At 38.4% G+C, this 26643-nt stretch overlaps 1 protein-coding gene across 1 annotated transcript in view; it reads right to left on the bottom strand.

Moving 5' to 3' along the window:
* The window catches only part of adamts9 (ADAM metallopeptidase with thrombospondin type 1 motif, 9), a 31692-nt gene extending 6983 nt beyond the window's left edge, over nucleotides 1-24709 (bottom strand). The window contains exons 1-23 of the mRNA XM_084396111.1: nucleotides 24428-24709; nucleotides 23369-23748; nucleotides 21201-21360; nucleotides 18720-19009; nucleotides 16709-16792; nucleotides 16462-16586; nucleotides 16222-16262; nucleotides 15984-16089; nucleotides 14841-14987; nucleotides 14393-14534; nucleotides 14104-14208; nucleotides 12361-12506; nucleotides 11905-12086; nucleotides 10475-10611; nucleotides 10222-10339; nucleotides 9945-10040; nucleotides 7230-7396; nucleotides 7017-7146; nucleotides 6693-6819; nucleotides 5222-5432; nucleotides 4975-5136; nucleotides 4706-4867; nucleotides 1775-1894 (exon numbers count right to left, since the gene is read on the bottom strand). Of these exons, the coding sequence (XP_084252237.1) occupies nucleotides 1775-1894; nucleotides 4706-4867; nucleotides 4975-5136; nucleotides 5222-5432; nucleotides 6693-6819; nucleotides 7017-7146; nucleotides 7230-7396; nucleotides 9945-10040; nucleotides 10222-10339; nucleotides 10475-10611; nucleotides 11905-12086; nucleotides 12361-12506; nucleotides 14104-14208; nucleotides 14393-14534; nucleotides 14841-14987; nucleotides 15984-16089; nucleotides 16222-16262; nucleotides 16462-16586; nucleotides 16709-16792; nucleotides 18720-19009; nucleotides 21201-21360; nucleotides 23369-23748; nucleotides 24428-24524 (3435 nt within the window). The 5' untranslated portion in view covers nucleotides 24525-24709. The remainder of the gene's footprint in view (nucleotides 1-1774; nucleotides 1895-4705; nucleotides 4868-4974; nucleotides 5137-5221; nucleotides 5433-6692; nucleotides 6820-7016; nucleotides 7147-7229; nucleotides 7397-9944; nucleotides 10041-10221; nucleotides 10340-10474; nucleotides 10612-11904; nucleotides 12087-12360; nucleotides 12507-14103; nucleotides 14209-14392; nucleotides 14535-14840; nucleotides 14988-15983; nucleotides 16090-16221; nucleotides 16263-16461; nucleotides 16587-16708; nucleotides 16793-18719; nucleotides 19010-21200; nucleotides 21361-23368; nucleotides 23749-24427) is intronic.
* Nucleotides 24710-26643: the final 1934 nt, after the last annotated feature.

Genomic DNA, 26643 nt, shown 5'->3' with positions numbered 1-26643 from the left:
TACTTGATTCTGATTGGTCAATCATGTCATTCTGTGATCAAATAGTTTTGAGTAAACTAAAGACTATATAGTATAGCTGACAATTTCCCTACATAGCAAACAATTTATTGCATAACTATGCTTGTTCTTTCTGCTTATGATTTATATAACTGAATTTGAGCTCAAATCGAAATTTCATGTGCATTTATTTACTTCTTTGGTAAGTATCTGTGTAATATGTGGGATAGTACAGTCACCCTGGTATTACAGCAAAATAAACTCCTTCAGGGTGATACAAGATCCTTCCGCTTTGCGTCCGAGTCCTGATCATCCTGTCTGGGCTTATTTTGCGATAATCCGTCTGACTGTACAATATCCCTTATTTATTAAATTCTTTACTCTCTCTGTCTCTTATAATATATATATATATATATATATACAGTATATATATATATATATATATATATGTGTGTTCCTAGATTTTTATCAACCTGGATGGCTTGATGGTGGGAAAAAAGGGTTCTTTCTTTCATCTCCTAAAAGCCTTGTGAAAATGAAGCTCTATAAAACCAATGCCTCAGGAAAGTTAATAAAATAGTCTGTGAAACAGCGTTCAGCCACTCCGGCTCTCGAGCGCAATTACACTAGAAGAGGGGGAGGGGTACATTTTTCAGGTATTTGCAGATTGTGAAGGTTGATAAAATCGAGATCCAGATGACTGCAGTTTAACTTAAATGAGCATTAAATATAAATCTGCACTGGAACTATATAGACATGGACGTTATAACCACGGCAACTTATTATGAAAAAATTACACATGCAAATGCAAAAATTAAAGGCTCACACACACATAATTTTTTTAATTACTTTTACTTACTTTCTTATCATGTATGATTACTGATCAAAGAAAAAAAAATCTAATTCAGATTCATTAATGAATCATTCAGATAGATTTGGGAACCTATTCATCAAAATGAACTGATTCAAAACACTCACAAAAAGGACATCACTAAAATTATTCTTTTGAAAATAAAATAATTATGCTCTTAAAATATGACTTTTAAGACTGTATTAATTACCATGACTAACAAGCAAATTTAAAATTCCCTGATATTTTTTGATTTTCCAAGATCGTGGGAACCCAGTTAAGTTTGATTTCCTATCACTGACCTGATGCAATGTGTGTGTGTGTGTGTGTGTGTGTGTGTGTGTGTGTAAACCTATGCTTTTCCTTCAGACAAGGCCTTATTGAGCAGGTGATAAATATGCTGGGTGGGAGACTTCCTTCCTGCCTTTCAGCCTGTACCTGCACCCAGTTTCTTAACTCTTTTCCAGTTTCTCATTCCAGGATGGCATAAAACTACCTAGATATTTATCATAATACTTGTATACCCAAGCAACACCTCTTTTTAAAATACTGCGTATTATTTCATACAATACCTAAAAAAATGACTTAAAAACTAAATATATAACAATGCAAATGAATCATTTAATATATCAATGTAACAAATCATATCTATTTCAAGGCAAAACAGTGTTTGCAATGGAGTCTTAACTGTGGTATGGCTTCAGTTCATAAAAGCAGCGTTTAACCTGCACCCTGGCTTCTTGTTCTTTATTTCACCAAGAATACCGCAATTTGAAACAGGAAAAGTTGTTATAATAGACTGACTGACCCTTTTATGGTTTCCAAAAGTCATATAAAAATCTAACACAGTTCTTAATTTGCAATCAGTAGTGAGACGGAGAGAAATGAATGAGAGTCAAAGTGAATGTTAGAGATCAATTCTCCTACCTGAGTGTCTGTTGGACGTGTTGCTGCATTACATTCTGTGTCATCCATGACAGAGCCATATGAGCCAACCACACACTTTACAGCTCTCATCTGATAACCCGGGCCGCATGTGGTAGTACACTTCATGCAAAAAAAAAAGAGGGAGGTCAGTTAGTGACAGTATCTAATTTAATGTTACATAATGCCTATGCTTTATTCTGTTGAATAAGTTCAGATTTAAGACTGTCCTCTATGGCTCGCTGGCATCAGTCCAGCACTGATGTGATAAGCACCCGCATGGGCAACCTGGGACGCGGGCCAGTAATTTGTCCACATTTCTCCTTTTCTTTATCTCTTTTCCTCATCGCTGACTTGAGTGCAACAAGGTCAAGCTTGTGTGGCAGAATTTGCAGCTAAAACGCATATGCTTCAGTAAAGCACCTCAAACATGCATTTATCATGGTTGCTTAATCTATGCAAGAGTGATGTCTAATCTCTATCATACTTTAGGACTTAAAGATAGTTTGCCCACAGAAACGCTGCAAATTCTGTGATTCCCCTGAAGAAACTATGTGCTTTTCTAAAGATAAGCATAAACTGCTCAATTGGGTAGAAAACACACTATCCATGACTGGATGATATTCAAAAGGCTGCATGTTTAGGAGAACGAAAAGTTTTAGGCACGATAGTATTTTCACCGGAAAAATTGTTTTATAAGGCAGTTATTTATATCTCTATGTCAGGAGGAAATATCAGTTTACATTTCCAAACATTTCTTTTGCTATTAATTGTAATAATCCAGTGAGATTTTTGTATGCACAGGGGACAAGAGCCGGTATGATCGGATCTCACCGTCATCGAGTCTGTCTGGGATTATATGAAGAAACGGAGACAGACTTAATCCAGAAAAACGGTGGCAATGTCTTCAAGACGCTTAAAGAAACCTACCTGCAAAGCTACAGTACTGTGAAAAGTTTTAGGCACTGTCTGTAAAGTGAGGATGCTTTTAAAAGCATATTTACTAATTTGGTGCGACCACCCGTTGCGTTTAAAACAGCTTTTGTCCAGGTACACTTGCACATAGTTTTTCAGGTAGCTTTGCAGGTCGGTTTCTTCAAGCGTCTTGGAGATGTTGCCAGATCTCCATGTGGAGCATGCTGGCTGTTGTCAGACTCCTTGTGCATGCACAAATCTCACTGGATGATTATAATTAATAGAAAAAGGAATGTTTGGAAATGTAAACTGATATATCCTACTGACACACCACAGCAAAACCTACTGTAAAAACCTAACCTACTGTATATACACTCACCTAAAGGATTATTAGGAACACCATACTGATACTGTGTTTGACCCCCTTTCGCCTTCAGAACTGCCTTAATTCTATGTGGCAATGTTGGCCCATATTGATAGGATAGCATCTTGCAGTTGATGGAGATTTGTGGGATGCACATCCAGGGCACGAAGCTCCCGTTCCACCACATCCCAAAGATGCTCTATTGGGTTGAGATCTGGTGACTGTGGGGGCCATTTTAGTACAGTGAACTCATTGTCATGTTCAAGAAACCAATTTGAAATGATTCGAGCTTTGTGACATGGTGCATTATCCTGCTGGAAGTAGCCATCAGAGGATGGGTACATGGTGGTCATAAAGGGATGGACATGGTCAGAAACAATGCTCAGGTAGGCCGTGGCATTTAAACGATGCCCAATTGGCACTAAGGGGCCTAATGTGTGCCAAGAAAACATCCCCCAGACCATTACACCACCACCACCAGCCTGCACAGTGGTAACAAGGCATGATGGATCCATGTTCTCATTCTGTTTACGCCAAATTCTGACTCTACCATCTGAATGTCTCAACAGAAATCGAGACTCATCAGACCAGGCAACATTTTTCCAGTCTTCAACTGTCCAATTTTGGTGAGCTCGTGCCAATTGTAGCCTCTTTTTCCTATTTGTAGTGGAGATGAGAGGTACCCGGTGGGGTCTTCTACTGTTGTATCCCATCCGCCTCAAGGTTGTGCGTGTTGTGGCTTCACAAATGCTTTGCTGCATACCTCGGTTGTAACGAGTGGTTATTTCAGTCAAAGTTGCTCTTCTATCAGCTTGAATCAGTCGGCCCATTCTCCTCTGACCTCTAGCATCAACAAGGCATTTTCGCCCACAGGACTGCCGCATACTGGATGTTTTTCCCTTTTCACACCATTCTTTGTAAACCCTAGAAATGGTTGTGCGTGAAAATCCCAGTAACTGAGCAGATTGTGAAATACTCAGACCGGCCCGTCTGGCACCAACAACCATGCCACGCTCAAAATTGCTTAAATCACCTTTCTTTCCCATTCTGACATTCAGTTTGGAGTTCAGGAGATTGTCTTGACCAGGACCACACCCCTAAATGCACTGAAGCAACTGCCATGTGATTGGTTGATTAGATAATTGCATTAATGAGAAATTGAACAGGTGTTCCTAATAATCCTTTAGGTGAGTGTATATTATAATAACAACATTTTTGGTATAATACTGCTTAAATAGAAGTAGGCTATATCCTATCTTTCAATCAAAAAACATAAGATCTTTGCGGACTTACATTTTGAAAAGTAAATTACAGATATTTAAATTCTTTTCAAGGCTCCAAGGACACCTTATAATAGCATAGTTATCTTTGTTTTGGAATAAAATACCAAATATTGTTCTTTGTCTAGTCCCTAACCTCATCCCATTTTTGTGCTCGATTTCCGCCCACACCGCAGCTGTGATAATCTGTTTTCAATATCCAGCAGCAACGACTGCACTCCTGGAAATTACATTGCACTCATCACAATGTGCTTGAAATTCCATTTCACTGGCATAAGCATCAAATATACTCATTGTAATACCTGTCATACCTAAACATGACATGCACCAAAACAATGTTTTATTCGCAGCAATAAAATAAATGGTTGTTCTCACCTGTCCCCATGGTCCAACCTGCCAGGAGGCACATTCTTGCTGTTGGCAGGCCTGTACCGACTCTGGTTTGGATGAGTCACAGAAACGGTCATCCAAACGCTCCTCTCCAAACTGACACCAGGTCTGGCGGTGCTTATAGCCCTTGCCACATGTCACCAGACACTACCAAATGAATCCAAAAGGAGCATATTAGCATAGTCATAAGTCATAATTATACATAGTCTGCATAAATCCAGATTACATTTGATGCTGCCTATGTAGGTGTTTACCTCTGACCAGTCTCCAGTTTTCCATTGAGGACACTGGAACTCATTACAGGGTTGGACAGTGAGCTTTTCTTGTGGGTTGCACTTGCTTTCGTCATCAGACTCTGCTGACTTTCCACACATTGCACGCCTACGACGCGTTCCTCCTCCACAACTCCTGGAGCACTAAATAACCAAGAAAAAATCCTCATAGTAAGTTATACATCACATAAATACAGTCCATATTGTACATCAGAGGCATTTCTCGCACCTCAGACCAGGAGGAGTACTCCCATCCACCAGGGTTGCAGTCTCCATGGCACACTTCCTTGTCATCAGGCTTGCGCTGACTGCTGCAATACCGATCGTCGACCTTCTGGGTCTTTCCTTCCAACCTGCTCTGTTTGGTGCAGTAAATCTCCAAAGTTCGGAAGCCCAGACCGCATGTCGCTGTGCACTCACTTTTCCGAGCAACGTGCCACCTGTAAATTAACAAAATGCCACCAGGATAAACCTAATTGAGTTCAATTTCTGGTTTCATTACAAAAAATACACTTCTGTTCAGAAGTTTGGAGTGGGTTTTTGAAAGAAGTCAGTTATTTATTTGAACAAAAATACAGTAAAAACAATAATATTGTGAAATATTATTAAAATGTAAAATAAATGTTTAGTTTTTTAGTATATTTTGAATTTACAACAGCCATTACTCCAGTCTTCAGAGTCACATGGTCCTTCAGAAAATCCTGACATGCCAACAAGTGCTTTTAAATGCCCAGCATTATTCAATATGTTGACGTAATTTCCACTGAAACAGGAAGACAGCGTGGGATATGTCGAACAGCTCTTACCCTTTAAAAAAAAATAGCCAATAACGTTTAGTTTAGCCGCAATTTCCTACTAATCTTTAACCGTTTCTCCTCCTAATCTCCCCCATATCGCTTTAAAATATAGCATTCTGTGAAGAATTCAAATGGGTCCGATACGTTTTGTGGTCTGCACCGACTCGCGCCAATGATCCTCTTTGTGCTATCATGTCTTTGGACCGGAGCAGACTGCGGCAGCGGTTCGTGTGACACTATCGTGAAACCAGACTTAATTTGCCCCAATGGAAAGCATTTTTAAACTGTCTGAATCATTATCCCCTATAGTGCACTATGTGCCATTCACCATGTAGAAAATAGTAAATGTGTGAACAAGTGACCGATTCCAGCCGCAGCTTCAGCATCTATTTATAATCTAGGGATGCTAGAGAGCATTTGATTGGACAGAAAAGGTGCAGATGAGGTCATCAAAATTGTGGATCCATATTGGCGGAAGTGAGAGACTGTTAATTATAAGTTTTGAATGCTTATATTTTCTAAATGCGAATTTTGTAATTGTTTTGGAGCACACTAGCTTATAGACAACAGTGAGGCTAACATATTCGTACTAAAAGCCAAAAAACTTCAATTTTGATTTCATGGGGACTTTAAGAAACATTTCTTCTTATTATTAATGTTGAAATTTTTGAAATTCATCTTTGATGAATATTAAGTTCAAAATAACAGCGTTTATTTAAAATAAAAATCTTTTGTAATATATAAGTGTATTTTCTGTCTATTTTGATCAATTTAATGCATCCTTGCTGAATAAAATAAAAAAAATTAAACAAACCTTACTGACCGCAAACTTTTGAACGGTAGTATATGGTTTTGTTAAATTAAACACTAAATGTTTTTGGAACTAGTGAATTGGACATGTACCTGAGTTCACAGTCTGTGTTGCATGGCTCAGTGATCACAGCTGGTTTAGGAGAGCCATGGCACCGCTGATCAGACACCACCACTCGATCCGACTCACGATTGCACAAGATCTTCCTCTTGCGCTCTCCTAATGCACAAAAAATACAGCACAAGACATACACAAGTTCTAACATATGTTTGTGATCTAGAAAGAAGAAAGTAAGTTCCCCATTCCATTTTCCAAATTTCCAAGAAATACTGAACTGGATGACCCAACAGCATCATATGCCAAATTCTAAACTGACATTTCTGGCAAAAAATATTTGTTGCTTCTCTCACACCTACCTTGGCACAAAAGACTGCAATCCTGCCACGGGCCGTATGCATCCCAGAAAAAATGCTGAGGTTTGTCCTCTATGGGAATGTTGTAGGAATACCTGACATCAGGGTTGTAGAGGTTTCCTACGGATAGCACCTAGTTGGTAAAAAGATCACAATTAGACCAAAAATATCATGCTTCAAAAGAGTTTAAAAATGAATTCAGTAAAGCCATATTACCTGGATAATAATCTCCTCTTCTATGCGGTCAGTGCAGTTGATTCTCTCAACGACATGGTCAGAGCCACTGTATTCAATAACAGCATTCCCTACTTTGACTTCCCTTTTAAACATACTGACCACAAAATCTCCATTGAGTAAATATTCTCCACGGCTGTTGGACAAGGCTGCAAAACAAAAATGAAACAACATGCATGAATGCTTTATTTTCTTTATGTTAAAGCTCAAAATGTTCACGCATGCCACAGGATAAACAACTAAAGTAGTGTCCATTTGTTTTAATCACAAACTTGTCTCACTACAAGACCTGCATGACCTAAGAAATAAAACGTTTTCATTTACAGTCAGATTTAGCAACAGTCAGGGCAGATTAGGCTAATCGGGGTAAAGAAATCCAGTATTCCGTGAAGAGGCCACGTCTTGCTCTACTGAAGTCAGTATGCTTCAAAAATGCACACTAATGTGATTATGTAGCTAATTTCCTGAGTTACTTTCCTCACTACTTCACACATTACAGCGTCCAACCCCTGTTCCCTCTCCCCACCACCTACACACATTCAAACAAACCCTTTCCAAAACATCTACATTCCTGTCTTGGCCTAAACCACACATACACTGTAGATAGACATACATAAACACACACATATACGGCAAATAAACAGAAACATGCAAAGATATCAATAAACACGCACACACACATGCACTAAAAACAGCGCATATTTGTAAAGTTCAGGAGCATTGTAAAGTTCAGGAGCTCTTGCAAAAGCCCTTTGTAAAGCTTGCAATAAATTTTACATTAATTCACCTACAGTATAGCACATTAGCCTACTTTAGCAATGACACTAGATACATTTTAAATTAGGATTGTTTAAGAATATGCAAATCAATTTGACAATGTCACAGCCATCCCACTTCTCCCGGTAGATCCGGGAGTCTCCCACATATTGATAGAGACTCCCTGATGCCTGCAAATTATATACAATATCCAGGAAATTGAGCGAGCCAAAAAAAACAAAACGGTATCCATCTGGTATTAAAATGCGTTTCAAATGCATCTCCTGTGACCACTTGCATTTGGATTTTTGTGTGTGATTTTAGAGATATTTTACTGTAATGTTGGATATTTAATTGTATGTCCATTTCTGTTATTTTTCCATTTAGATTACCTTTACTGTCATCTAACGATCATTTAATCTTTAACTAATTAAACTAATCATTTAGAAACACTTTAAAATGGAATCTTTAGCAAATCTCATAAAAAATATCCATTTTTCATGCGGTACATTATAATGTTGTGATAAAAAATAATTTGACAAATAGTAGTTTTAATTTCGTCGATAATATGAAAAATTATTTTCAGCATCTGTATTGACCAGAATTTTGCTGCTCAGTGCATCTCCAATTTTTACTATAACATATTCAAGTTTTATTTAAATCCTCTGAACTACCACTGAACTACTACGGAAGGCCCGCACATGACATCCGGGGTAAAATGTGTTTTGAAAGTGCAGTTTGCGATTTCTGAAAAACTGAAAGTGGATCAGACCGAACACCACAACACACTTGTAGCCAATTAGCAGAAGGGGGCGTGTCCACTAATGATGGGGGAGGAGAGAGCGAGAGGGAGAGGGAGATTTGAAGAAAGACTGTAGAAAGAGAGATGGCTGATAGTGTTACAAAATAGAAAAAGTCAGAGGAATATCACTGGAAAAAGAAGGGATATGATCAGGCAAGTGTTTTAGGACCTGCGTTAATATTAGAAACGCTTTCCAGCGCTGGATAGACCTGAAGCAGCCAGGCCTGAAAACAGACACGGATGTTGCGTTGTTTCTGTTCCATACATGAGTAACATGGGTTTTGAGTGTGTACTGCTGGCGACTAACAACAAACACTTGCTTGTATATACTCTTCCTTGTCATTTGTTCGTCATTTTCGTTTATTTTTCGCAGAGCTTTATTTTGCTTCGCTTCTGCTATGAAAAAGATACATCCACTCTTGCATTGCGTGTTCGCGCATTTTGGGGGCGGAGCAATACAAGAAGGGGTATGTTTGGGTTGATTTCAAATATCAACAGTGATTTATTAAGTAAATTGTGTGCATGATATAAGTCGTTCCCTCGTTTTACTAAATCATGTGCACAATAAAATAATTTGTTCCCTTGATTTATATCGAGGTAATGAATAATTATATTGAACGTCCGATTTACTTAAAAAGAGGGAACGAATTAGTAAATCATGGCCATGGCGAGCTAAACAGATGACGACAGCGCTGTGACGTCGAAGTCATTAGTAAACATTGCAAGATGGCTATGGATGAATACCAGTTGTTTGAAACGGCTTTGGCCTCTACAATGACCGAGTTAGACTTGGCTTTTTATCTAAAACAGGAACAGAAGACGCCGTTCGAATGGTTCCTTTGCAAGAAGGACGTTTTTGCTGTTTTGCCGACCGGATACGGTAAGAGTATAATCTACCAGTTAGCTCCGCTGGTAGCTAAGCGTATGGGGTTTATTGTTGTGATTGGTCGTAGTGTTATACAATTGCATGCATTGAGATTTTCAAATGCATGCTTGGTGCCGCCCCTCGAGCTGGGCGATTTTCATTAGTCGACGCCAGACCATTAATCTTTTAGATTTAGGTCTGGATTTCCAGGCTAACAACATAGCAGAAATGAAAAGAAAAAAAAAGTTATATGCTATTCTATTTAATGTCTCACCGAGGTAGTTATCGTCCTCTGGTTTCCCTGAGTAGCTGTGTTGTCTCACATCTATGTTTGTAGCACCACTGGGAATTCGCACCACAACATTGTAGCCTGTAAAAAAAGCAGAAATCAATCAAATATTCTTCCTAAAATATTATTGTTCTTTTATTCTGAAATTGGGCTGAACTGCATGGAACTTAAGTGAATCAAACAGATTTTGAACTAAGCTACTCTGGGTTACTTTGACTGACATAAACAGAACTGTACTAAACTGACAGCCTGTGTCACCTACCATAATGCACTATGTTGAATGTTCCTGCAACAGTCTTGCAAGATGAGTTGTCCCCACCACACACCCCGCACTTATCTCTCCTGGCCTTGGAATTCAACACATGGTCACATCCTGCTTGCTGTAGAAACAGTGTGGAATTAGTTCAGAGGACACTTGAACAGGATTATACAGGAATATTCCTTCAGATCAGGCAGGATATTTATTGATTTAAGTTGCATTTTCACTCCACATACACACACACAAATGCACCCACCCTGCACAGACCCTGAACACAGATGTCGTTGGTGTCAGGCCCACACTGTGTGCCATCAATAACTCTGTCCCTGAGTTGGTAGTAAGCTGTGCTGCCCGCCACACGACAGAATAGCTTACAGCGATCCTTCATCAGAACTACAGCACACAGAGACATCAGAGAGAGAGAGAGAGAGAGTTAATACAGTCTGACCTCAACCCTACTGTATTTAGGACATTGATAATATGTTTCTCTTCACTGCTTTGTACAACGCAATTATCAAGTTAATTGAAATTTAATTGTGTTTGGTAATTTGATTTTGAAAGTATATATGGAACCTTTCAAATCATCATCGTGTCTCAAATCATGAGGGAATTCTAGGGACTTGTTTAATATGGGTTATACATACCGAAGGCAATTATGTACTGGTTTAACACTATGTTTAAACTAAAATAAAATTAAGAAACGTATTCTATAGGGACACCCTCAACAAATCTTGAGGCCAAATGAGCAGAGACTACTGGAAAACAGCAAGTGAGAAATGTGCAGTGTTATTTCTATACTATTATAGTATTTATACATGGTTTTAATTAACTTTTTGTATTTGTATATGTTAGTTTTAGCAATTTTGTCGGTTTGTCATTTTTATTATTATTTTTTATTTAAATTGAAATTTTTGGGTTTTTTTAAAAGTTGTATGATTTTATTTCTTTTAATGAACAAAAACAATTGTTTAAGAGTTTTTGTTTTAATTAACAATAAAACTGGAAACATATTAATCTATTAAAGGGATTAATATTCCCCCAAGTGAGTTCACCCAAAAATTTAAAGTCTGATATTATTTGCTCACCCTTGTATACGGTTATTGTTACAGTAGAACACAAAAGGAATTATTTTTTTTAATAATCTTAACGCGGCTCTTAGATCCCAAATTACAAAAAGTGCCATAAATGTAGCTCAAAACTACTTGTGAACAGACCGATATTTCAAAAGTATTATTCACTGAAAGTCTTCTTCTCCAGTGAACGGTTAACTCTGTTAACTGCTGTTATCAGATTATTGAATCAGTGTGTTGAACTTATAAACCGGATCATTGAACAAATCATTCTTTTGAGAGGTTTCTTTCAATTGATTCGTTTCTAAAACCAGACTGAACAATTTGTTCACGCATCAGATTTTGCATTAGTTTACTGGTGATAAAAATTATTTTGTGGTCCGCGTTTTGTCTTTTGTTTTTGTCTTTTCTGGAAGTTTAACAGACATGGTCACTATAATCTGTCATTGTTTGAAAAAGACCTGCATGTATATTCTTCAAGACGTTTTACAGGTTTGTAATGACGTGACAGTAAGAAATTAATTTTTGTTGACATTTTTATGAAAACTGTCCCTTTAATTTGTTTTTTAAACAGCCCACGATGTGCCAGTTGCAATCACTGGACTGAATGCCTTACTTCCGCTATACTTTGGCACCCAGCGGACATTTGGAGGTAGACCATTGATGTTGAAGTGTAACCCATCAAAGTTGGCACACTGTTCCTCCCTGAAGTCTTTCTTTTGCTTGGAGCATGGCTCAGAGTTACAGGAACGAAATTTCATCCTTCGTCCAACACAATACTTTCCCCCATTTCTGGGCCTAAATATCATAAAAACACACAATTGTGATTAGATCACATGGTCACATTGGGAAAACTTTATTACAAAATCCTTTCTTAGAAAGTCCCTTCTGTTTTCTTGATTATGTTTCTGTCTGACTGCAATTTAAACAAGAGCAAAGCCTGCTGTCCACTTTTGAAGAATATTATTTTTTTTAAAGGATTTGCTGCTGCCATTTGTCAGGGAACATTGAGAAACCTGGTGGCAATTCACAGTCCATTGAGGATGCTAGACTACAAAGAGCGGCAGCTTACACGGGTCGGTTGCACTCGCGCACAGCGATCTTGATTCCCCCTCCGCAGGTCCTTGAGCATGTGCCAAAGGGACTCCACACGCCCCAGGCCCCCTCTATTGGAACGGAATCGTGCTCTTTAGGGATGCACAGGCCATGTTTACAATGCTGCAAGAGGAGAAAACAGAGAAAAGATGATTGCAGAATCAGTCATGACTGCCACTAACTAGAATGACGAAGAATGCTGTTGATACACAGACATTGTGAATTCAATTCAAAGTCTCTTTTGTTTCACTCAAAAGCACTCCTTGTCCAGCATCTGGTTGGCTGAGTTGTTTAATTTCAACAAACTGTTTAGTCAATTGGAACAAAATTACACTTATGCATTTGGCAGATGCTTTTATCCAGAGAGCATTGCATTCAAGGTACACATTTACATTTTTTATCAGTTTTCGCTTTCCCACTTTAGTTTGTTTTCTTAATCATACAAACTTTTTCAGGTCCAACAAACTTCACGGAGCGAAGCATCAAGCTAACGCTCTACGCTGCCATTTCATTGCACATGGGTCAAGCTTTGAATTAAAACAGTTTCACCCAATGATTACCAGACAATCCACATATATTGGGTGGTCCCATTGTTAAAATCAAAACAAGATGCAAAAGACTGATTCTATGCATATCTAGATACAGTGAGTTGCATGATACCACAGCAAAGGCATTCCATATGAATTCAGCCATATGACATTCAGAGAAAAAACTATGCATTTGCAGCAAGTTAGTGTTGAGATACCTAGCAACCTTGTAAAACTGCCCTTTTGTGATGCTATCTGCAACGCTTTTCATATGGAGGTCATGAGAGATGCAATGCTGTTTACAATCATTACCACTGCATAATTCTGACTAGAGTTCACAATCTGGGAAACATTGTAAAACAAGGGCAAAAACAAAGCAATATATCAGTGTGGACGAGTGTCACTGTGGAAGTGATTTGGTCGCTATTTGGAGGAAACATGTGCTTGAAGTTACATCGAAGAATCTGCTTTTCATCTGCTTTGCAACTCCAACATGTGGAGAAATATAATGTGGTTATTGCATGGAGTTCTTTCAAGAGACATAATGAGTATATGTCATGGTATTGAAATTAAACAAATCTATTAACATACAGCAAACTGTCCACAAGCAACCAGCCTTGTTTCATAATAGGAAAAGCTAGAGGGATAATCCACCCAAAGATGAAAATTATAACTTCAGAAACTAAAATGATTTCTTCATGTTGTTCCAAAACTGTATAACTTTCTTTCTACATCGCAACATATTTTTGGAAGGCATTCGAAGATTTTTTGGGGAATGTTGGGGTCCAAACAACACTGGAGCCTGTTGACTTTCATTGTACAGACAAAAAAACAACGCTGAGACATTTTTCTAAATATCTTCTTGTATGCTCCACAGAAGAAATACAGGTCAAACAGGTTTGGAACGACATGATGGTCAGTAAATGATGACCGTTTTCATTTTTGGAAACTATTCCTTTAAATAATACCAAATGTGTCCCAAGAAATGAGGGGATTTCAGATCTTTATGTTCGTTATTTAACACTTTTTTTTTTTTTTTTTTTTACACTCGTTGACAAGGGCTGATCGCTGGGGTCCCATTCTGTTTCACTGAATCAGAACCCCTGCCACATTCCAAAAAAGGGGGGAATAGCTCTAACACAATTCCAAAAACTGTACATGTTGCTGTAAATTTAGTTTTCTGAAGTGCTTGCCTTTCCTGGAGAGCACTCTGTCCCGTCAGCCCATGGCATGTGTTGGGTCCGGCAGCCACGCTGGACTCCTTCTGGACTGGTGCACCACAATCTCCGGCACTGTGTCTGCACAACATCCAAACACTTAAATGTTAGCTTTAACATCTAACTCTTACACACAACATTTGTAATGATGCCTGTTTTCTGCACATGTAACATGCTTTGAAAGTCACTTATTTAAAAACAGGTCCATGAATTATTTCAGAATAGATAATACACACTAGAAAATGTCCTTGAGGGATCTTCTCACCATATATGGGCACACCTGTGTTCCAGGCCCAAATATCAGCTCACATTGTTTATTGACGCTATATATCTGTCCAGGCAGCTGCTGGGACAAACTGTATGGCCTAGAAACCGGCTCATCGAGCAAACACTCACCATACCCTGTGCTAATGAGAAATGATAAACAAATGAGCTGAAAGAAAACAAAACAAACAAGAGACAAACAACAGAAATGTTCTCAGTAGGTGATCAAACACACACACACACACACACACACACACAAAAGAGAATCTGTTCCGTTTGCTACAGATGACGTTGTTTCCATCTCAATTGAGAATGTTTCGAAGAAAATAAATGCATGCCAAAGCTGGACATTAAACATTCGGTGGTGCTCAACTTCAAGAGTCCAAGCCAACATCACAGGCTCAATAACAACCTGTCACTGTACGCAGTGTAAAAGGGGGTTTACATACTCGAGGAACTCTGTGATGTATTTCCGACTACATTTGGACCACATCCAAGGATTGGTGTAATAGTTGAGTGTAGGGGCCATCACATGTTGCTGGTTCTTGACTCCATCCTCTTTGCATTTGTTACTGTCATCGTGAGGCATGTTGAACCTGAGGGCATGATTGAAATGTTCTAGATACATTTTAAAATAAAAATTCAAAAATAAAATCAATCATTTTAAATACTACAAGTGAATTTAAGCATCACAACATTATGATGTACAGTATGTAGTATGGCTATTCATGTTGAGATTTGCTAACGATTACATTTATCAGTGTTATTAAATAGTTTTTAGAGATTTTAAGCGTCTTTACAGATTAACTTTAGTTATAAAAAGGTAATCTAAATGTAAAAATTTGCATGAACAATTAAATATTCAATACCATAAAGGATTACAAAAATATATGTATTGTAAATATTTTTTTCAAATCTTTAGGAAATATAGTGTCAAATTATATTGGAGAGAGGTGGTGTGCACGGCATTACACTGTACAGCACCAGGACTAAATCCGTACTCAAGCGCACGGCACTGATGTCACCACCTGCCACCGGATAAGAATGGAATTCAAAAAGGGAGTTCTTTTAGAGGTAATTTTTCATATGACTGTACATGCGAATTTGGTGTAGATGCATTTGCCACTATTGTGGGATAAAGGATAGCCGTTAAATGAGGATATTAGCCAAGCTATGACTGAAATAGGTACCATCATGGTATCGTTGTATGTGCCATGGTATTATTTATTTAGATTATTTAATATTTACCTTTAAGACTCTATTAAGCTAAAAAACACAGAGTATAACTGAGTAGTTTAGTCATTTCTGCAAAAGACCTTGAGAAGTTGCATATCAGACACAGACACACTGTTATCGAACTGTACAAAAGGCAGTGACATCTCCCCCAAACATCCAAAAATGAAAGAAACACTACTAATGTTTTAAAGATAATGTAGTTCTGGGTATAATAAAAGCTCCTCTCAAGCAAGTCTTTGGACACACACTTAAAACTTAAAAATTCATAACTATCATTGTGCTACATAGCAAAACAACAAACAAAGTGGCATAAAGAACATTTATGAAGCAAAACATTTCACAAAAACAGTACTCACACATGGCCAAGCTCATGAGCGATGGTGAAAGCAGTACTGAGTCCATTATCCTCATTAATACTGCAACTTCTATAGGGATCACAAACTGTACCCAGCTCAGCAAGACCTAAAAATACACGAGAGAACACAAAACTAAAGGAATATCAATCATAGCTGTTGCTGTAATTGCCATCGTCAACATCATCCTCATTGTCAGCTTCAATAGGATCATAATCACTTTTTTCACACAAAGATTTACCTAAAGTGTCACACTTGTCCCGTGCTCGACAGATGTCCTGCCTAAAAAAAAATAGAACAAGGCTTTACAAATTTAAGAAGTACTTGGATGCCATTTTATATCACATGTGTCCATGCTATTAATTGCATTCTACTTTCTGCCTTTGTAGCCTTGAAAAGTGTAACCCAATTTGAAAAGTTGTTGCACCAAAAATAATTCAAAAAATACCAGATCTAAACCCTCCCATAAAATCTATTTCACCTTGTGATTAGGATGGCAGTGTCATGATGTGAGTGATGGCTGTCATCCAGGTGGTTCTGACTCTGCTGCCATATGCAGAAGTTTTTCAAAGTGGCTTGTGCATTGAAAGAGATAGTGGGACCATCCTGCAGAATAATAGGTGATGCTGATACATTTGAATACATTTACCCTTACAGAAATAATTAGGGCTTAACTGTAAAGAACTACTTAAGCACATTTAAAAGAGGTCTTAATGCTGAACTCTTACCAGCTCATTCTTTATAATGACCAATTTCACAATAACAATGTTAATCAGGTTTCCAATGCTGGGATCCTTATAGATGGAGGAAACCTGAGTGAGAGAATACAGACAATTGAAATTCTTTGTCAAAGCTTCTAATTACTTCTCAAATTACTGGCCCGAGAGAGTTTCAACAGTTTAAACTTATATCTGGCCGGTTTTGGCCTTTATCCCATAGTTCTTATAATACAGTTTTACGGTATACTGTAATGTCATATATGGTATATATTACATTATAATACACACTCTTGCCCTAAGCCTCCAAATTGACTCCATCACCCAAAAAAAAAACCTTGGTCTTGAGCCACCACTGCAAGGATCTCATGTACAGGAGTATCACATTGGACACGGCTGCCAAGCGTTCCAACAGCTTTTGAAACTGTTTTACACTGACGGCCTGGCCTAGCCTGATTCTGCTCACCACTGAGAGAACCGACTCGATACGAGCAGAAATCAGTCGTGCCTGCATGGTAACCGAGTCGCAAACTACTTCTAGAAAAGTTGTCCTCTGAACTGGAGAAAGCATACTCTTCTTGGAGTTCAGTCTTAGCCTCAAGCGCCTAATGTGGGCGAGGACAACATCTCCTGTGACTGAACTATTAATAACCAGTCATCGATGCAATTGAGTACACAGATGCCCTGGAATCTCAAAGGAGCCAGAGCTACATACATGCACTTTGTGAAGGTGTGGAGAGACAATGCTAGGCCGAACGGAAGAACCCGATACTGGTAAGCTTCGACCCCGAAAGGGAACCTCAGGAACTTACTTCGTTGAGAAAGGATGGAAATATGGAAGTATGTGTCCTTTAGATCTATCATGTTAAACCAGTCCTCGGATCTGATTTGAGTCACAATAAGAGGAATCGTCAACATTTTCAACCTGTATCTCCTCAGAGTAAGGTTTAACTGACTTAGATCTATGATGGGACGCAACCCCCCATCCTTCTTTGTAACTATGAAGTACCGGCTGTAGAACCGAGACTCTCTCTAGGAGGAATACGCTCTATGGCCTCATTCGGCAAGAGAGGCTGAACTTCCTGTTCCAGCACCTGAGTCTGCTCAGGGCCCACTACCGTAGATAACACCCTGTCGAACCTTGGTGGTCGAGAACCGAACTGGATTCTGTACCCCTTTTCTATTGTACACAGGACCTATTGAGACACATTTGGTAGAAGTTTTCACACTGCTGATCAATTGGCAGATCCATTTCCTGAGGGCTCCATGGAGGAGCGGGTACACCCGAGCCTGAGAGAGCTCGCCCTCAGAGGCCTGAGACTGGAGTCAGGACCGCTTCCCTGAAGCATTCCTCAAGAGAATGAGGAAGCTTAGGGCGAGAATGCTGTCTCAACCCCCAAGCTTGTTGAGGGGGGGCTCGAGAAGCAACACTTTCCTTCTGTTGCTTTCCATGTGAGGAGCTGTAGGCTTGTGGCTAGGGCTGCTCCCTGCCATATTTGTGAAGGCATGCACCAGCCTGACCTGCTATCATGTAAGCCTTGCCCACCAGAGATGATGAAAAGGGCTGGGCCTGTCTCAAACTCCTCCGTATGCTCCATGTGCGACCCCCATGATCTAAGCCGCCGCACCGCAGCAGACGCAGGACCCAAACCATGGGGGGCATGAACCTGGCCATTCTCATCAAAGAGGGCCATGCAGGAGTGGAGCGTTCTTAATGGGAGAATGGGAAAAATGTTTCTTGGCCATTGAGAACTAGCTTGTGCTGCCAGGTCCTGCTGAGAATGCAGCCTTTGCCAAGATCAAAATATAGGTCATCTAACCTCCCTGTGAGTTCCAACGAAAAAACATCTAAAGCATGCTGTGAATGCAACATACCTGATTTTATTTGTTTTATATTCACATTCATCAAGTCTGTCAGACACATTCACCCCATGGTAATGATCTGTCACATAGACCTAAAGCATCAGACACAGACCCATCAAAGCAGAAGACTATCGTCTATCGATAACTAGGCGGAACTTACTATGGACATCAGTGTAAGAATGTAGTGCTGAAGGTTGCTTCCATGATGTTCCACCATCTTGCTGTCTGCCACAACCATGACTTCAACAAAACGGGGGTAGGAGAGGAAACGCTTTGATCTCCGGTGTGGCTTGAAGTCACTGCTTTCATTAGCGGAGTTGTGCTTGTTTTCTGAGGAGGGGAAGGGGGCAGAGAAGAGCCTGGAATTAAGAGTCTCCAGGTCGGAGAGCATGCTTGAGGGCAACTTTCTCTTCAGTCTGTTCCTGTGTCTGTGATGTGGCTCTATGTGTCCTGGAATGAAGGAGGAGAACAATACAAATAATATGTTAAATACTACTAAAATATAGCGATTTAAAATAATTTTATTATATAATCTGTTCTATATATAGGAAATAATGAATGAAAGCAGCCATGTGGGCAACTATACCATCACTTAGAATGATTTCTAAATGATCATGTGACACTGAAGACTGGAGTAATGATGCTTAAAATTCAGCTTTGCAATCACAGGAATAAATTACATTTGAAAATATATTAAAATAGAAAACAATTATTTTAATTTGCAATAATAATTCACAATATTATAGATTTTTTTCTTCAAAGTACTGCAGCCTTGACTGTTACTACATTAGACTGTTATAGAGCTTCCTTTTAATGACATCTTAAAAGCAATAAAAGAATAGTCTTAATTTCCATGAGCTTAAAACAGGACAAAAATTCAACACAACCCTGACATTCTACTCAGCATCAAACAATGAGTATTGTTTTTGCACAAAAATAGCTGGGAATCAAAATGAATCCTATTTCTTCCACTAGAAAAAAAGAATGCCACAATGGAGTTTTCAATAAAAATCATGCGATCTAAAAAAAAAAGTTCTCCTCCCAGCACTTTTGGGGGCCAAACTTTTCCATTACATAACACAATACCAAACTCAAAAAACAATGCTGCCATTGAGTGTTCTTGATATATAGCAGTGTGCATTAGCCCTATCTAAATTTATTTTTGTAATATTGAATTTCCAAACACTTAAAACTGGCATTGCTTTACTACAATGCAGCTCACCACGTGGCTTTCATGGTATTGTGCCTCTTGAGTTTCCTTATCTTCAAGCTACAGGAAGTGCAAGAGTCAACAGGATTTTGAGGCAGTAAACTAAGATTGGACTGATACCAAGAACTTCCAATGATTTTTCATGTTCCACTGACTTCTACTCAATGACATTTGAAAATAGAAAAGCAAAGGATGTAAAAGATACCATGAATGTTATACTATGAGTATTTTAATGCCAATAGCTATGGTTCCATTCAAGGTTGCGATTTTAACTTATATGCAAAATTGGAATATTGCATAAAACATTTGCAAATTAAGCAGTGTTTCCATTTCATGTTCAAGAGAACAAAATCCTCACTTCATGGGAAATTGGTACAAAATATATATAACAAAAATGGAAGTTGCTGCAATCGGGGAAGCCACTGTGGCTATTTTTTCCTACATTATGAATGACTTGCGTCTCAGAGCGCACAGAAGAAATGCCTGCTGTTTGTGAATGCAATTAATTGAGACACTTCTGGGAGGTCATTATACCAAATAATTCTGATGACAGACTTTGCCTCAGACATTTTAGAATGATGAAATCAACATTTGAGATGCTGTGCAATGAAATTTGTCCGCTATTTACTGCAGTTATCCAATCACATCCACTGTTGAGACAAAGTCACTTGAGTTTTTTGTTGCGCATTGAGGGATTTTTTCAGTAAATGTGTTTCCATCATAGTTTATGTGCATGCCTTCTTATCGGCTCAACTGAGCGCATACGGTTTTTATGCTCATTTTTAGAGTTTATGTGTATCTTGGTGTTTCCATCCAGCGTTTTTTAATGAAATATATCCGAAAATGTGCATACAAATACTGTAGGTGGATGGAAACATTGCTCATATACATATAGCATTTCTGTTTCCATGTCTAGTGTGGTTGTGACACACTCATATAACCATAGTCATATTAGGATTTACAGAATTATAACCGGGTAAATTAGTTATGTGTTAACATATACCATTTTCATAGCTACACAAAACCAATATGGTAATCATTTAATAATTCTTATTTTGAAAAAGAAGAAATAATGCACTTTTTCAAAGTTTTAATTTTGTTTTTAGGGTAGGCTATACTAAAATAGGTTTATGCTTAAATGTTCCTCTCTTCCCTCTCTTCTGTCATAACACTCTGTTTACAGTAGTTCCTGTTTCTATGAAGCCCCTCCTTCCGATAAGCGCAATGTGCTCTGACTGGTCGGCTGGACCAGTGTGTTGTGATTGGCCAACTACTTCAAGCATGTTTCGGAAATGTCAAGATCCAGTACAGTATCTAATGTTGAATTTCTGTTAATGTGACTACTACCATCATTGGTTTGCTTTAATGTTTAAAATGTTTGTCATCTTAAAACTTTCCCACTCAAAATGTAGGACTTAGGTTCCTGCTTACCTGAAGTTTCACATGCAGTCAGATCATCCACACTCTTTTTTGAGGCATCTTTTCTGTACACGACATGAGGTTTGATGTGTTCTTCTTCAAAATGTTCACCATTGTAGCTGTGAAGGGGCTCCACAAAAAACTCCCCTTCTGGTGACCTGAAAGTGCCAAGCTAAAACAAACAACAACAATGTTTAAGTTGGTCCATGGCCAGTGAAATCTATGCACACATAGTGTGTGACTGTAAATTGCCCTTACAACTTCCCCCTAAGATTTTATTTACGTACAGACCCTAAGTGGCTGATGGAGTGATAAAGAAAACATACATTGCATGCATATCAGTATACTGGCCTCTGGGGGGTAATGAATGCAGAATGTGGTTGATAACTCGGAAAATTCTGCTACATTTACAAAGTATAATATTTTGAAATGTGACTTTTCTAATAGATAAAGCCAGTAAGCAGCACATTGCAATTGTTCCCCCCTTATTTTCAAGAAGAAACATACTAAACAGTTTTGAGGCCGGTTATTATGTAAAAAAATAAATTAAAAAAAGGATATTAGACAAATTGTTTGTATAAACCTGTATTGTATGAAGGGATACAAACTGGCCATCACGAACAAGCTTGACTTAATTTACTTATAAAATATTGTATGCATATAAATACCTGTGCAATAAATGTTTATGACATTAAAATGCCATATAATATATAATCTTTGCTACAGGCACTGTAAGCTAATGGGGGTGGTTGTGTAGTTGTTATCTAGACAGGTAACCCAAACGTCATAGGTTCAAACCCTGAAAGAATGATATTTTGTATCAGATTCGTGACAATTTCCCCAAAATGTAAGTTAAATCAGTTCTTTCTGTATTTCATGGTTTTCAATGAAAATCTACAGAGATTTATATTACTGATCATTGTTTTCTGACAATGTTTCCTGAAATCTAGCCAGGATTGGGTGTTTGTTAAGGGGACATATAGACCTAACTAATAAGTTTATGAGTTTGTGTCCTCCATCGATACTCAATTGTTAAAGAGATTTGTCAACAGTCATTCTTTTGAGTCATGTTTAAATTTTTTATCTTTTCAATGAATATTTGCAGGTAAATGCCACCATTATGACGGTGTTTCTCCATTGACGGCTATTCAAAAACATCAAAAGAAGAGTAACCATATATTCTTACGAATCTCTTTTTTTTTTTTTTACACATAAATTGTATTTATGTTATTGTAAGTATTTCATTATGTTATAGCAGATGTCTTACCAGTGACAGATTGTTTTGGAGGGCTCCTAATAGTGTTAAATTATTATTATTATTTTCTCTCTCTGTTTGCAGAAACAAGTGATCAGTGAAATCACAAATGTTCCTGGAACTGAGACAGCCAATAGCCTACTTTCAGTCTACTTCCTAAAACATTTTCCGCAGGGAGAAGTAAATTAATTTCAGTGTTGTTTCGTGTAAACGATAGGTTCTTAATTAACTAAATCATGGCTTTATGCAACAGACTGTATTATGATGACACATGAAAATACTTCTTCACTTTTCATTTCTTTTTCTATTTAAGTGTTTTTATTGGAATGATTTAGACTTTGAGCGTGCATTGCTGGGATGTCAGGGACCACGTCCACGTGACGACGAAAGAACCGCTGAATACGTTTTTGAACAGGTTCTTTGAAAGAACCTATTCGAATCACTGCACTAGACTACCGGTAGTTCCCACGACTGCTTTTGATCTGTGAGAAACGCTGTTACATGGCGCGAAATTACGTTCACATCAGCAAATGACATCTGAGTCCCATATATGGACCGCCGTTGACGTCAGCACACTACTGCTACTATAAGCCACTGATGAGTGTGCGTCACCAGCTCAAGTAGGCTACAGCGCAATTTTGTACGATCTATGATGTAGCCTACCAACAAGTTTGAGAAAATACTTTCTAACTGACCTGCCTCAAAACTGGTGCGCATGTATAGGCTATAACTAACTTGCACCACATTTCTGTTCAAGTAGGCTACTAAAACTGCAGCCTATCACATACAAAAGATTAAGTAGCCTACATATGAAAGTTTCCGAATGCTTACTGCTACCTGAATTGCATAAATTAGCCTGCGATAATAATGATAATCGTTATTATTAATAATATAGAGATAATAATAGTACGTCTTTTAAACTTACCAAACCGGAGCAGAGGCTGATTACTGCAGTATGGTCCTGCCCAGCGTTCACAAGTCCTTTATAAAAGCAGTGCTGATACTCCGTGTCCTCCTCCCCCTCTTCTGAGTTCTGACCTTCACTGGATGCTCCGAGTACCGTGACAGTGTAAACTGGGGCAATAAATCCCGACTCGAGCGTAAGGTTAAGGTAATAGTCCTGCCCAAAGGCAGATATTTGATAATAGACGTGTGGGGAGGTCCAATGATGGGAGATGTTGCCGGTTATTGGGTCGGTACTCCGCTTTCTCCTCTTGAAGTGCACGCCCGTTGGCAGTTTGTCACCGGCTTCATTCACTCTGGCCGGAGTTACAATCTCATACGCGCCAAACTGCGGTAATATCGCTGTGGACGAGAACAGAGATTTAATAGTCAAATTCAGTAACAATGTATCATTTTATGAATGCCGTTTGCTGTGGCTAATGAGCTATGAGCGTAAATTGCACGGCACCATCTAGGCTAACAGGTAAACTAAAATGTAACAGGGTTGACAGTTTTACAATTTAAGTTAACGTAGCCTAGGCTACAGTAGGCTACAAGATAAATTACAATGAACTGAAAGACAATTCAATCGATATTTCTATAAAAATCTGCTTTTTAGTATAATCATGGTAACAGGGTTGACATTGTACTGATAAACATACAAAAGTGACGAAAAAGGATACCCTTTCATACTTTTGTTCACTTCTTGAAAAACAATTATAAGAAATACGTTTTTGTTACTCAAATTAGGGAAATATGAAGGTAACAGTGTTGATGCACACCCTAACAAACCTTCACGTCTTCTTTAATAATCCATACATAGCCTATCCATGCACCAAATCGCAATCAGAACAGTTGCCATATTCTAACAGACTCCAACAGATTAATCAGGTGTCAGTCAGTTGACGTTTCAAACTATTACTCGAAGACTCTTCAGACTGCTCGCTATGAGCTCTGAAGCAAGCGAGGAAAGTCATTCATTCTCTGCTACTCAAGGTACTGAGTTGAATGAGAGAGAAAAGAGCACGAAAAGAGCTCTTACCTTTCTCTGAATTTCGCGGACTCCCTGTTGAAGTTAGTGCATTCATGAAATCAGAGAAAAATAGAAAAAAGCTTAGTCCCCAGAAGAACAAAAACATGATTGTCCACGTTAAGAGAAATGAATGCAAGCAAGCCCGAATACAGTATTCCGCTGTCCCTTGAAGCCGCGCTCAGCCGGGCTTTCTGCCGTACGGTTGGCACATTCAAAGCGTTTCTTCTCTACTTTACAGAAGTGACTTCCATGTCGCTAACAAGCGCTCGGTCGGAGCTCTTGGTTTGCATGCATAATAGCAGAAAGGGGGTCGATGCAACTGTGGTGGTCTCCAGTTTGCTGATTACTTTAGCCAAGACTTGGGCGTACTCTAAGAGACACCCCTCTCTTATAAAGCCACTCCTGCCATATGTGTCGCTAATGTAGCGTGCAGACTAAACTTCTTTTCAAAATCACTAAACATATTACTCATAATGATCGTCCATAGCCTACGTGCGTTATGTTCTTGTTCCAGCTTCAGATTGTGCTGTTAAACTCAGTTAGATAAGCACACCGCTGCTTCTCACTTAAGTTAGTTCTTAGTCAAATTAATGTTCACGTTAATACAAGCAGCATTAAAATAAGTAAAGAGTCATTAAGTAGTAAACTTCGACTTTTAAAGAGTAATGAGCATTGCGAATTTGAACACCTGACCTGAAACATAATCTTGAATAGAATATGACGTTACTGGTGAAGTCCACTGGGGTTTACCTATATTTGTGTCTGTCCCAAGACATATGTCCCATAAATGTGCATTTATATGGATTTACTGGCATTTATATTACTGACAAGTGTTTTTCAGTGGCCGATGCTGACTAGAAAGCAGGTTTGCCGGAGACTAATAATTCTGATATATGTGACATTATAACTTAAAGCAATTGAGATGCATCCCTATGCATTTTGCCTTATATTCACTTATATATCAATAACAAATGTTACTTTGGACTCTAATTGATCTTAAGATCTTAAGAAGCTGATTTTTAAATCACTGCCTATGTGCACTATAAACATCTTGGGTCGATACACATTGTTCCTTTAAAGCCACAAACTCTTATACTGTAGGTATTCTCTATTTACAGTTACACTATCTTCTCTGAAGTGACTATAAATCTGCCGCTTCATGGGATTCATTGGCTTATAGATTTGGACAAAGCAGAGTACACGGTTTTCCATTACAGCTATGTTTTAGGTTTAGATGAAAGGAGTTGGAGATCCTATCTACACTGTAGGATTTCCTGGAGTGAATGTGGATTTTACTGTGCACCAGCTGTAGGCTCCTCAATGGAAAGTATGAATGAGGGAGAGAGAGGCTGACCGTAGCGTGTTGGACTTGTAACAGTGTATCAAGGGTGACCTCAAGTCAGTGTAAACTTCACTTCCTTTGATGAGATGATAAGAACTAGAAAGCTTGAATGGATGCTGAAAGTTGGCTTGAGTGTTCAAAGAAGGGTCAAGATGAGACACTGAATGTCCCTGAACCACCATGCTGAACTTTACCTCACCATCAACTGACAATCAGATATAATGTCTAGATTCCCCGGTTCTGGATTGCTCTTTTCTTCATCCTAGTTCAGGCAGAGTCTTGTGCATTCTCGTGAGAAAAATTGGGTGGAGAGAAATTTTTCAAGTTATGATCCAATTGAACACAGGTTGCTAATAGATTGCACACACAAGTTCACATTTTGATTTCTAGAATGCTGCATACATTTGCAACTCAACAAAAATACTTACTACAGTCATTCAGAAATGTATGAAAGCCTATTTCCCCCTCAGAGTAAAAAATGATAAAGGTACTTGTGAAGTTTAAAATAATTTGAAAAAATCACTTGTGAAATAAAGTGACAATTAAACAAATTGGCAGTCCTGAGAAACAAAGTAACATTGTTAGATAAAAACTCTCATTTGTGGGATATAAAGTCACAATTATGAGAAACAAATCCAAAATTAAGAAATATAAAGTCACACTTATGAGAAACAAAGTGTCAATTACAATAAACACAGCTACATTATGAGATTTAGGGCCAGATTTTCTAAACAGGGCAAATTAGCTTGAGAGTGCAATTCCAAAAAAGCGCTGATGTGAGTAAATTGACTAATGTAAACCATAGTAAATCACCTGGCATGATTCATTTAAATACTCTCCTCCCCATACATTTTGCGTCTGAAAGAGAAACTCCTACAAATAC

The sequence above is a fragment of the Rutilus rutilus genome (assembly GCF_951802725.1).
Source record: "Rutilus rutilus genome assembly, chromosome: 22".
Taxonomy (NCBI): domain Eukaryota; kingdom Metazoa; phylum Chordata; class Actinopteri; order Cypriniformes; family Leuciscidae; genus Rutilus; species Rutilus rutilus.
Note: the sequence above shows the minus strand (reverse complement) of the source record. Positions and strands in the feature narration are given on the sequence as shown.